Source organism: Geospiza fortis, unplaced genomic scaffold (assembly GCF_000277835.1).
Source record: "Geospiza fortis unplaced genomic scaffold, GeoFor_1.0 scaffold443, whole genome shotgun sequence".
Taxonomy (NCBI): Eukaryota; Metazoa; Chordata; class Aves; order Passeriformes; family Thraupidae; genus Geospiza; species Geospiza fortis.
In genome coordinates this window covers 1,654,963-1,667,440 of record NW_005054335.1, presented here as the reverse complement: position 1 = coordinate 1,667,440, position 12,478 = coordinate 1,654,963, and the positions used below count along the sequence as shown (strand labels likewise).

At 40.3% G+C, this 12,478-nt stretch overlaps 1 protein-coding gene across 1 annotated transcript in view; it reads left to right on the top strand.

Moving 5' to 3' along the window:
- Window positions 1-12,478, top strand: part of RAB3C (RAB3C, member RAS oncogene family) — a 120,062-nt gene that overhangs the window by 92,546 nt on the left and 15,038 nt on the right. The window contains exon 3 of the mRNA XM_005421978.2: window positions 7,581-7,705. Within this exon, the coding sequence (XP_005422035.1) occupies window positions 7,581-7,705 (125 nt within the window). The remainder of the gene's footprint in view (window positions 1-7,580; window positions 7,706-12,478) is intronic.

Here is a 12,478-nt window from a genome sequence, read left to right as displayed (position 1 = left end):
ACCAGGTTTCCTCATTGCCTCTCCTACCTTTCCTATAACAGAGTCTCAGACATCCACAGCAAAGGTTCAGACATCTGTATCCTTAAAGTGATTTAATCATGGTGCAGCAACAAGTTAACAGCTCGACCTGGTGCCATTGAGGAGGGGCACCTAATGAAGATGCACTGGGCTTTTATACCCTCAGACTCTAAGCTCTCAAAAGTCTGGGGTGATCAGTTCCTGCTGTGTCTGATTGTCCAGTCACCGGGCTGACACCACAGGTTCCTGGGCCTTTTGTTGTGCAATGAGTAGCTCAGGTTTACTTTTCCTTGAGCTCCTGCCACCCAGAATACAATATGCAGCTCCAACTGCCCTGCTTACCAAGCTGTCCACACTAAACATATCCTTAGCACATCCACTTCTCCCCAGATCCTTTTCCTCTTGCTATGTTGTGATATTAAGGGTGGAGCAAGTTTATTTTTCTCATTTTTGTCACCCTTTCATTGCTCTTTTTCATACATTTTCTGTGTTGCTGGGATGTTTTTGCCTATTCTCTGTCATATGTTAATAAGCCTTTGCAGTCAGTGGGTGCCAGTGCCAGCACTGAAAATAAACATCAGAAATTCAATATATCATGAATTCTGGAGAGAAGTGAAGATGCTAGAATGTCCACTAGGTTTTAAACCCTCCTTGAGAATGATTGAGGTGCAATTTCTTCATTCTGGTCACATGTTCATCTACATCAGCTTTCTATTTTGATCATTATTTCATTTATCCATTGCTTCCCATGGTTTTCAGTAATGGCTTCAATAATTATTAAGGGGTTCATAAATGGAAGAGATAAAGCTATTTGTATTAGCCACAATCCTGAAGGTTTTATGGCCTGCAGGTAGAGCATACCAGAAAGACGAAACAAGAAGAAAAATTTCAAAAGTTGCAAACATCCAGATTTTCCGTGTCAGCAGAGGAGGAAAGATCCTGAGCAGTTTCTTAAAGATAGTTCTATTTCTGTGTCAGTTCAATTAAAATCTGGCAAATGTTAGCGTATTCTTTTTATTATTACTGACATTATTACTAATTATTTCTAGTATATTACTGGTATGTCAATAACTGTGGCCACAAATAGTCTAGTATTCAAGTACACCAGGACACTTTGCCTTGTTTTTTGCTAAGATTGCTTCAAATTTTTAATCTTAGTACTCTCTTCAAAATTCCAATTAGAGAGTTGAGTTGGGGTTTTGGTTGGTGGTTTATATATTTTGAATGGCTTGTCTCCCACTAATACTAGATTGTTTACTGGAGAACAGATGAAAAGCCCGAGGCCACCTCTCTCCCCGCCCAGCCTGCAGCAAAGTCTAAGCACCCAGTGCAGAGCAGCTGGTACAGAGCCAGATTCCACATGGCCATCAAGACTGAGCATTGCAGTCCTTTAATGTGCTGTACAGAGTAATCCTACGTGTGCCTCATTTTTATCATATCCAAAAGATAAGTTTGAAAGAGAGAGGGATACGTAAATGCTGGGCTTCCTGCCCAAATTTCCCGGCTGGAAGGTGGGCAGCACAGGTCCAGCAGTCCCAGGGGCTGAAGTTGTGGCAGTGGACAGCGGCTCCGGGGTGGAGACTGGCCCAGCGGGCTCTCAGCCTGAGGTCGCGACCTCCCACGGCGGAGGTGGTCGGCTTCGCGCCTCGACCCTCGGGCGAGGGAAAATAACAGGCCGCCAGAGAGGTCAGCGGGTGAGCAAGAAGGAGGCAGCAGAAATCCTCAGCAAAACAACGTTGGTTTATTGACCAACAGGGAGGGATGAACTGGGGAGGGGCCGAGGAAGTCTGCCAAAGAGAATTGGGTGTAACAAGCTTAAATACAATATGGGCGGATCCAGGCTACATAAGAGGGATTGGGCACACAGAGGGAAAGGCAGAGCATGAGACCAATAGAACACAAGGAGGGGAGGGATGAGGGTGTGGCCGAGGCCTGAGGACCAATCCCGACCCAGTCAGAGAAGAACCCTCTGGAACGTGGGCCGGGTTGGAAGGTAATTGACACACTTGCAGAGAGGTGGGTACACATGACAGGCAGGGGAACTGACGTACAGATTGGCCGACACATAGGGAGAGAGGGAGAGTGACATGAGCAACTAGCTCAACCGGGGGAGGGACCTGCGGGGAATGAACCAACTTTAAAACAAGATAGGAGGGATGGGGGGTGGAGCAAACCATTAAACCATACAGAAAACAAACCCGTACAATTAATAACTTATGAGAAAAACGAGCGCACCGCAACACATAAACTCCAAGATGCTGGAACATCCTTTAGGCACACAACCTATCAGTACTGCTGGGAATAATAAGAGTTTAGGTGACATAGAGGGCATGGGAAAAAGAATGGAGCATATGGTGTACACTGAAGTGTAGAAAACACTTGGCTGTATGAAGGAGACCTCAGACTCACTCTGTGGAATAGCTGGCTTGAATAGGAAGTGTGTCAGTGTCTTCACAGGCAAGGAGAGTGGGAAAGGATTCGTGGCATAATTCCATCATCTGAAGAGATGTCAATGACAGAGCTTCCCCTTACCATCCCTGTCTGTATTAGGGGTTTGAGATAAGAGGGAACTTGCCCACCCTGAAAGGCCTAAGCTCTTAAAAGCGCCTCCAAATGAATCCTCATTGTCAATTTTAACTCCATGCACCGTGTCTGTTAGTTTCCGAATGGAAATCCTCAATTACAAAAGGAAAATGATGTCTCCTGACAAAGCTGGAGAGCAGCCCTTCCTGCTCAGAGAGGCATGGACACTTGGCACAGTCTCTAGAAAATAAAGGCAGGAAGTTCAACTGGGGACACTGAACACTTTCAGAAACCCCTCCAAACTCGTAGTTGCTTCTCTGATGCTGCCTCTTACCAAATAAATAAACTGAGAAAGAACAGATAACCTGGGCTCCACCTGAGATCCCACCACTACACTGTGACCTCTAATAATTCAGCTAATGGAATTTGCAGTCACCATGCTGTAGAGAAAAACAGGAGAATTTTAAGGATTAATCAGTGCACTCAACAGTAATTTCAAAAAAAACCCAAACAGTTGGGTAGAGTTTTTTTTTTAAATTTGGTTTTGGCTTGTTTGAAGTTTTTTGCATAGCTTTGGAGTTTTTTATTCCTTTTTCCTGGCAAGATGATGCACCCCAATTCATTGAGTACTCCTTTCATAATCAAAACATCAGAAGTACAACATGTTTCCTGAACTTGCTGGAATAAGCATCATACATAGCCCCCTCTGGAACATGTTGGTTAGGGTGTTTATCTTGCTGTTTGTGCATCTGACTTACTTCATAATTAATCTAAAAACCCTGTACAATCAGCCTCTTTATGGTAGGCAAGCATCCTTGGAGGACTTGGTCCAGAGTGGTGAATAGATTGAGGCTCTCTAAAAGTTCATATTCCTGGTATATTTACCCTATGGACTTTTATTTACCTATGGGCTTATATTTACCCTATGTCTTTACTGAATATATTTGCTTGCCTTCCATGTGGTCTGAGGGTGAAAACATACTAGAGACTATTCCAGGTTATATGAATATTTGCCCTGGACATAGGTGAGTTACTAAAAAGTGATCATCTGAAGAGATATTCAGAGTAAACTCAAGATACACCAGCAGTGGGTGCAACCTGATATATATTGAGTAGTGAGGTTGAAGATCTATTCCCAGCAGGCCATGTGCACATAACTCACAAAGATACAGCACATATATGTGCATATACTCATGACCACATGCAAACACATTGCGGACAAAAACACCCAGGACTCCCCAGAGAGCTCCCACAAACACCAAGAGCATCATCATCCTCGCACTCCTCCCCTCCAAAACAGTGCAGCATCAAGGTCCATTCATGAGAATGTGTATCTGTGCAGACATACACATTGTGCCTCCCTCCATCAGCTGGGCTCATAACCTCAATCTGCCCAGTAGCTGCCCCTGGATCCCAGTTTCCTCAGTTTCTGGCACCTGGACATAAGCCTCCAGTATTGATTTGCAGTGATGGGTTTCATGCTGGACAGTGGGGCTGGGATTTACTTGGAACAACATTGAAACAGACCTGGATGTGGTACTTTTCTGAGTTAATTTGGTAATCTGCTTTAGCACACTCCTGCTCCACCAGGATAGTGTACATAGGCTTTGGATAATCTGATGTTTCCTGCAATAGGCCTGAGAGCAGGCAGGGCCAGGAAATTATTTGGGCTCTCTCTCCTGCCACAATCTCTCTGTGCTTCTTTTGGATGTATAGATAAGCTTTTATCACCTAATCTAATGTGAACAGTCTGGTTTCCTCAGCAGTGACATCAGAGCAGCTCCCCCATATTGCTCTGTGCTATCTACCTTTTTTTCCAGCATCTCAGCTGCCTCAGCCAGCTGGGGCTGCACGTTCCTGAACCCCACTCTGTCACACTGCACAGCACTCCTTGCAAGCTGACCAACAGCACTTGCAGGCCCCTTGCCATTGCTGCCTGGGCAGTTATTTGAAGATCTCTCTGTTTTAAGATAAGTCAAAAACATTACTTTTGTTTGCATTCAGCTCTTTTTTGACAAGGGGCTGGTAGAATTGCAGTACAGTGAGAACAAGCATGGTGTTAATCATGGAAAGTAATGGATCATTGCACTCCTCCATTAATCTGCCCCTCTGGAGTCTATACATTATAAAAATTCAAGCATGATGCAGATTGCCTGCCTACCATAAAACTAGAAAGGGAAAGATTTACAGGGTAAATTACTATTGACATACAGCAGGTCACTGAGAGTGAACAAGAAATGTCTTTTTCAGCTTACTGCAAACACTGTCTTTGCCTATTCCTGTCTTCAATCTTCCTGAAGCTGAAGTTCTTTACAAGGACAACAGTTTGTGTTTTGGATTAATCAGAAACCTTGGTTATTTTTTCCTTGTATGCAAGGAACAGCAAAATCTCTTTTTTTTTTTCAAGTGACCTATGTGTTGGCTTTGGTGGAGAGCTGTGGGAATCAAGACCTACAGAGGCCAATAGTGGAACTATATGTCTAAAAGAAAACATAACAGTGATAAGCCTATTATATCCTTTGAATCAAGCTTCTGCTGATGTGGTGTTGGATGTGAATACATTTGATTAATTTTCAGTCAGTTATATTTCTGCTCTACTGAGTTGTTTGCAAAATAGAAGCCTTTGGATTTGTTTGCAAGGACAAGATTTCTTGTTACTTAAAAAAAATATAACTAGAAGATGAGACAAAAGCAAGACAGATTAGAAAATGTCTATTAATAAAATAAGTTGCTTTAGTAATGAGAAGAATTTGAATGCACAGATTTGTAGTTGTAGAATAAATAAATCACATCTGGCTGCAGTAAAATGAAGGGACCTTACATTCTTAATGAAAGAAACTCATGTAAAGCTCTGGAAGCAAAGTCTGCAAAACATGGCTGAATGAATGCTCTTTAAAGTTGTGTGATGATATTTCTTCATCAGTTTATTCTATTTCAACTTCACAGATTATGTAAGTAATTCCTTAATAAGTAAAGCTTAATATCTGTACTGTATATTTTGCTTTAGAAATATATTTGATTTCCTGCTGACATAAAGGGAATAAATTGGCTCCCAACTAATAATTGTTCAGAGCTAAGCTCTTTTAGAGTCCTTAATGGACTAACATACTCTGACATTTGAGGTACTAGTATTTGCAAAGTTGCTGTGGTGACAAATGTAGCTTGGGTTAAAAACCACAATAATAATTCTACTTTGCTTAACCACTCAGCATGATTCCAAAAGGACATTTCTGCCAAAGTGAATGCATGTTTTCCTTTTTTTTCTGAGAAATGGTATCTTTAGTAAAATATAAGTGTATGGGGAAGTTTGACTTCTTTTTGGTCACAGTACCCTACACCTACTCAAATTACTATTAAAACAGATTTAAAGTAGCACAGTGTCTATTTATTGAAGAAAAGATCAGGTCAGGCCCAAGGGAACAATCTGTAGAACAAAAAGTCTGGGACTTGCCTCAACTTATTTTTCGTCATTGTGATTAAGTAAAACATCCCTAAAAGCAGTGATTCTTACCTTTAAATTTCTCTGTCTGTCACTGCAAAACCATCAGACGTGGCCTAGAGGGTTTTTTTTGACTCATGCAGGAAACCTGTAGGCAATGGCATTGGACCCAGGATCACAGTGATAGCTATAGCAGCTCTTGCCCATGGCCATCCCTCTGGTTTTGCAGTAAGCAAAGCCAAATGGGGAGATTTGATCCATTTCATGTCTTTCACTAGAATCAGTTGTCAGACTAGATTAGAAAAGATCAGTATCTTTTTTTTGAATGTAAGACTTTGCAGACTGGGGTCTCAGTAAGTAGAGATGATGGCTGCGTTATGAGAAAGGGTCACTAGTAAATGCACCCATGCAGACCAGCTTCCAAGACATTTAGGTGACAGATTTTTGAACCTTTTTCATCTTTTGTCAAAGAGACTTTGAGAAAAAAGTCCACCATATGCCACAGGATCCCTTTCCAGGGTGTCCTCTCATAACCATGTAGTTATAGAAGTTAATTTCTATTCTATTGCCACTTTCCTAAGCACCTTGTATTGTCCAAGGAGGGAGAGAGGGAGGAAATGGTGTGGGACAGGCTGGCAGAAAGAGGTATGCTCTCTGTCTTTTTCTCTCTCCATTGACCATTGATACCACCAAAAACTTTGAGCCTAGAGCCAGACTTAGTCACAAGTTCAAGACAAAGCGTAAGTGCTTGGAGTGAGTTTCCTGTATCCTGTGTCACCATCAAGGGCACCAGCAGCATCACCCTTGGCTGAGCCAGGAGACAGCCATGGAGCTTTCCTCCTACAGAGCAGAACTGGGTACCAGCAGAATGGTGGGAGGCAGAAACTGACAGGTACCACGAGTATGGTTCCAAGTCACCCATTATCGCTCCCACTAAAAGAAAGCACTGTAAGCTGTTTCACCACCAGCACTCATGGTCCCTAGGGTGTTTTAAGGCCTTGGATACTTCTATTCAGCTGCAGTCATGGCTAAGGCTTGTACAATTTAAACAGAAGGTAAATCAGAGTTCAAACTCAGCCCCTGCCCATGGCTTAAGGCACAATGGAAGTGCTGCTGACCTTCCGGTAGATAAGACTTGCAGAGGAATGTGCTGGAAAGAACAGCAGAAGGAAGACAGACTAGCTCAGAAATTTTGAAGTTTTGCTGCTAAATTTACATCCTGATCTCAAAAGTAAAAAATAAGAAATTAATACATTGCTGATTTTCTTTCAGAGCTCTGTTTTTAGATTGTAAAGTTTGTATTAAAATGTGAAAATGGGAGAAAGTATCATCTCTTCTTTCTAAAAGTAAAGGAAGAATGGTGATGGCAGGAGAAAATATTATTTTCAGCAAGCAAAAGTAAACCCTGTGTTGATACTATCTCTGTAACAGTAATACCTGACAGATAATCCTTTGTTTATTTGAAATCTGTAATTAAACAGAATCATGTTACCCTGGTTGTCAAAATCAGTATTGTCTCTTTTGTCTTTTTTGCAACTCTGCTTGAAATTAAGGTGAACTTGCTTTGCTTTGACTCCTCTCTCTCCCTTTCTCTTTTAAGGTCAACTCAAATCAAAACGTACTCTTGGGATAATGCCCAGGTTATTTTGGTTGGCAACAAATGTGACATGGAGGATGAACGGGTAATCTTCACTGAGAGGGGAAAACATTTAGCAGAGCAACTTGGTAAGAAATGACACAACAAAAGCTTTGTGGTTGTTTGTGAGAATGCACAAATTAATTTAATTCATAGCTTACAGAACTTGCAAATACATGTTCATGACACATTCATTGTAAAGGAATAGTCACGCACTGCTTTCCTTTTATTTCTACAGCCTTTTTGACATGGAGCAAGAAAACAAGTAAATCAAAAAACCCCAAGCAAGGGGTTCTTTTTCCTATCCCCTGAAAAAAAAAAAGAAAAAAGAAAAAAAAAAGATAAGAAAGGAGATATTGCAGAAAAAGCTTACTAGATCTTTTTGCAACTTGAGTAGATTTGAGTTATGATTAGCAATACCAGTAATCCAGAACAGAAATATGCTGCTGTCCAACTCCACTCCCACTGCTAACACTTCATCCACTGATCTACTGTACATTCACAGAACAGTAGATATGAACTTGTTTCATAAGATCTCCCTCTGGGAAGCAGATTCTGTACAGACAGAAAATTGCCAAGCTGTGAGCACCTTTGTTTTTCTGTTTCTACACAACAGTGTTATCCTTTCCTACCATGAAATGTTTTTGGAGTGACACTGGCCAAACTTTAATGGCAAATCTCCAGAGCATCACTGTAATACTAATACCCAGCCTCTTTTTTCCTTCTAATTTCCTGATCTCTGGACAGTAAGCTCAGCAGGTGTGTAAATCAAACTCTAGCATTGTTAGAGGTCAATTTACATACAGGGAATCATAAATTATGGGCATGGATTTGTTATTGTTTTTAAAACTCTGTGTAGTAAAAGCTCAATCTGGTCAAAATATGTGTAACCAAGATCTCCTTGTGACTATTCCTATATAGATAGGTAGATGAAAGGATGTCTTAATCGGGGATCTAATCTCATGCTGGTGGTTCTTAAATCATGTATATTCATAGGTCAATGATCTTATTTTTTAAAAAATACTGTTTTCCACTTGTACAATTACTTTTCCTGGTAAACAATTTTATCAGAGTCACATATCTTCCTATTGAATCTGTCTTAATAAGTGCTGCATATGTGTAAAATAATTCCTTGAAAGAATATGTTAATGATTACTGTAAGTTACTCTTTGGAAGATGACAGGAAATATTTAACAGAAGGTTATATCTGAAAACTTACCGATATTTGTAAATAATTGAGTTCTCAAACTGCTTGCAACCAAACCATTAACAGAGGATATTTATCTTTGCAGAAATACCTGTTATATTTTTATATATTTTTTTCTATATATGTTCTTCCCATTTCTAATGTTTACTCATTGTATTAGGAGATAGGAATATGTATTCACTGGACAAAGAGATCCCAAAAATCTAACTGTATACTTTTACCATGAATTTTGACAAGGTGTTGAAACATTTAGCAACAACCATAAATTTTCACTATAGAGTTTGAAATGTCTTTAAAGTCACATAAAAAATCTGAATTTCTATGCCTTGAACCATATTCCTTTTAAAAAAATAAATCAATGCAATGAATTGACACACATCCCCAAGGTCATAAATTTATCAAGACAAGAAGAACTTTGCATGTTTTACAGTCAAGAATCCTCAGATGTAATAACCAATGCTTGAAAAAAAGAAAAAAGGGTAATGAAATAGATAACAAAACTCATGTTTCAGTCTTTAAAGCAAATTCTAACTCCTGGGGTTTAAAATTCAATCTTTATGGAAGAAGATTATCCTCTATTTCCATATTTATCTACTCAGGGGGTTTCTTTCCTCGGATATATATCCTGTGGCTATCTCAAGGGTAGATTATTGTATTAGATAACTTGTGTCTCGGATTCAGTCACTTACTGTAGTCAGACGGCACACGCAAATGTTTACATGCTTCCTGTACAGCTGCAATAATTTCTTAAGTCTGCCCCGAGAGTGGGTGAGGTGATGTCAGGAGCAGCAGAAGACTTTTCCTTAACTGCAGTAAGTGCACTGGCCTTGCTGGCTGGTTTGGAGGGTACCTATTTTGTTATACACATGGGACTGTCTTTTGTTTCTCTGGCAGTAAATTGATAACATCTCTTACAGACAAGTTTTAAAAATAACAATATAGATTTTTCTGTCCAGCCAGACATTTTAAAACTGTGAGCCCTTTGAACACAGTGCTGATCACAGACACAAGCCAATAAGATTCATGAGTCCTGTACAAAAACTAGACTGTGACACCCTCTGTTCTCAAGTGTGGTTTTATTTTCAGCCCTTGTTTACTTGAAGTCCCTGAGAAAATGAACACATGCACCCTCTGGGGTGAATATTCAGAAGGTCAAAAAGAGCACTGGGAGTTTAACCCTCTGGGGAACATGGTGTTCTGTTGAGAACAGTGTTATTGGAAAATGGAGACTCCTTTTGGCTCCTGACCACTCTGAAAAGTGTGGCCTTAAAGTTTAATAACAAGGTATAATCATTCATTTATTTAAATCTCTGTGCTGGCTGTTTTCTCAAGTGTAACCCAAACAAGGGGTTTAAAAGAACCAACAATAAGTCTCATTACTGTTGAAGGAGGTCTGCTGAATGAGACAACTATCCTGTGGTACATCTGCATACCTTTTTCATGGCACTACCCAAAGTTCACAAAAGAATGAAGGAATAGTTGGTAACTCAGATCTGACCTTGAAGAAGAATTACAGCATCTTTATGAGGTCAGAGTCTGTCATGTTTGCTTTTAAGATTTTTTTTAATTTATTGTTAATAACATGACACTGGCAGTATCACTATGGATCATAGCTACAAGCAGTGTTGTAGGTATTTTGTAAAAGATGTGAACTGGCAAACATGCAGTGATGCTTTCTCTGACCATAGAAAATTATATTTGTGGTTGTCATGAACCAAATGGAATACATTTATATTCAATAGGCCTTTTGTAATTTTTTTCTGTGGATTTGTACAATGATGTCTTTGAAGACATATAGAATCATACCACCCACAACATCCTTTAAATATGCACAGTTTATCTGTTATCTACTGCTCCTTTGAATTGGCCGCCTGATAGTTTAATTTTATTTTTCTTCACTGTTATATTCTTACAAACAGTATACAATTGTTTGCTGTTAACTGCTCTGTACCTCAGTGGGTTTCAGAGAGCTTTGTCATATTCATTTTTTCTCCATAAGGTAATTCCCAGAATATTTAATTGTTCCAGGCATAAAGACACATAGACATACATTAGTCATTTCTTATCATCCTATTCAGTACTTTTTTAAAGTGGGTTTTTTTTCAGAAATCAGTTCATGGTTGTTTGACACAATAGCATCATTAACAGGTTAAGGTCAGAATGAAATGAAAATAGATGAGATCAAATAAAGTCACATAACTTTTCCTCATATAAATATTATTCCAAGAATGTGTAGAAATGTGACAAACCAGCCAGTAGAGAGAAATAATTAATACAAGGTTGTTATTGATTTGGTAATGACAGCAAATGCATTTAAAGAAGTTTATTCACTAATCATTAACAAATAAGGGTATGGAATATAATTCTTCTGATATTTTCTGTCTTCAGGAATATTTGCTCTGAGCAGTACATGGATTGGCTATGGGGTGAATAGAAATATAGTCAGCACTTACATGCTTTAAAGCATTTTAGTAAAACAAGAGTTGGAACTTCTTGTGAGCAAAATGCATGCACTCTTGCCAGCTGAATTGCTCACACAGTTTTCTGAGATATTGCTCTCATGCCTTTCAGCAAAACTCATACCTTTATACAAGTTTGGTGTTAATTGTCAGATGAGAAATAAAAGGAGTCACAGGTGACTTGATGTCGTGTTTCTTCTATCCACAGCCCATATTATATAGGGGTATTGTAATCTACATTCCAGCTAAGGATTAACAGGGAGAGGTGTGCACAGGCCTTTGAATAGAGTCTGAATAACTGCACAGGGAAATGGATAGCTGCATATCCAGTTTGACATACAGTTTTTCCATATATTTGGGACATTCTACTGTGCCTGTTAACTAGATACATCAACTTTTATGTGTTCTTTGGTTTCTCAGGTTCTTATGCTTTGCCATGAAGGATTGACCATGGCTGGGGGCATTCATCATATCTAAGCATGCCCTAGGTTGCACTTGTCTGTTTTCTAAATTTATACAGGCATCCTATTTCTCCTAGAGGCCAACATACAATGTCAGAAAACAATATTAAACAGGCCCTTTCTGGGTGAGCTTTCACATTCTCTTCTGCCGGGGGCAGCAGAAACCAGGCCTCACACTGTATTCAGAGAACCTGCAAAGGCCTCTGAATATTATGTGTGTCATGGTCAGCAGTGCCTGTGACTTCAATGCACCTCCACAGCTTGTCACTCAGACAGTTGGTAATTTTTACATACCTTATCTCCATATTTTCTCTTCTCATTTGGGTGACCTCCTCCTTTAAGTCTTTACTTTCACCTTCCTTCCTTCCTTCCTTCCTTCCTTCCTTCCTTCCTTCCTTCCTTCCTTCCTTCCTTCCTTCCTTCCTTCCTTCCTTCCTTCCTTCCTTCCTTCCTTCCTCGCCACTTCCTTCCGCCACTTCCTTCCGCCACTTCCTTCCGCCACTTCCTTCCGCCACTTCCTTCCGCCACTTCCTTCCTTCCGCCACTTCCTTCCGCCACTTCCTTCCGCCACTTCCTTCCTTCCTTCCTTCCTTCCTTCCTTCCTTCCTTCCTTCCTTCCTTCCTTCCTTCCGCCACTTCCTTCCGCCACTTCCTTCCGCCACTTCCTTCCGCCACTTCCTTCCGCCACTTCCTTCCGCCACTTCCTTCCGCCACTTCCTTCCGCCACTTCCTTCC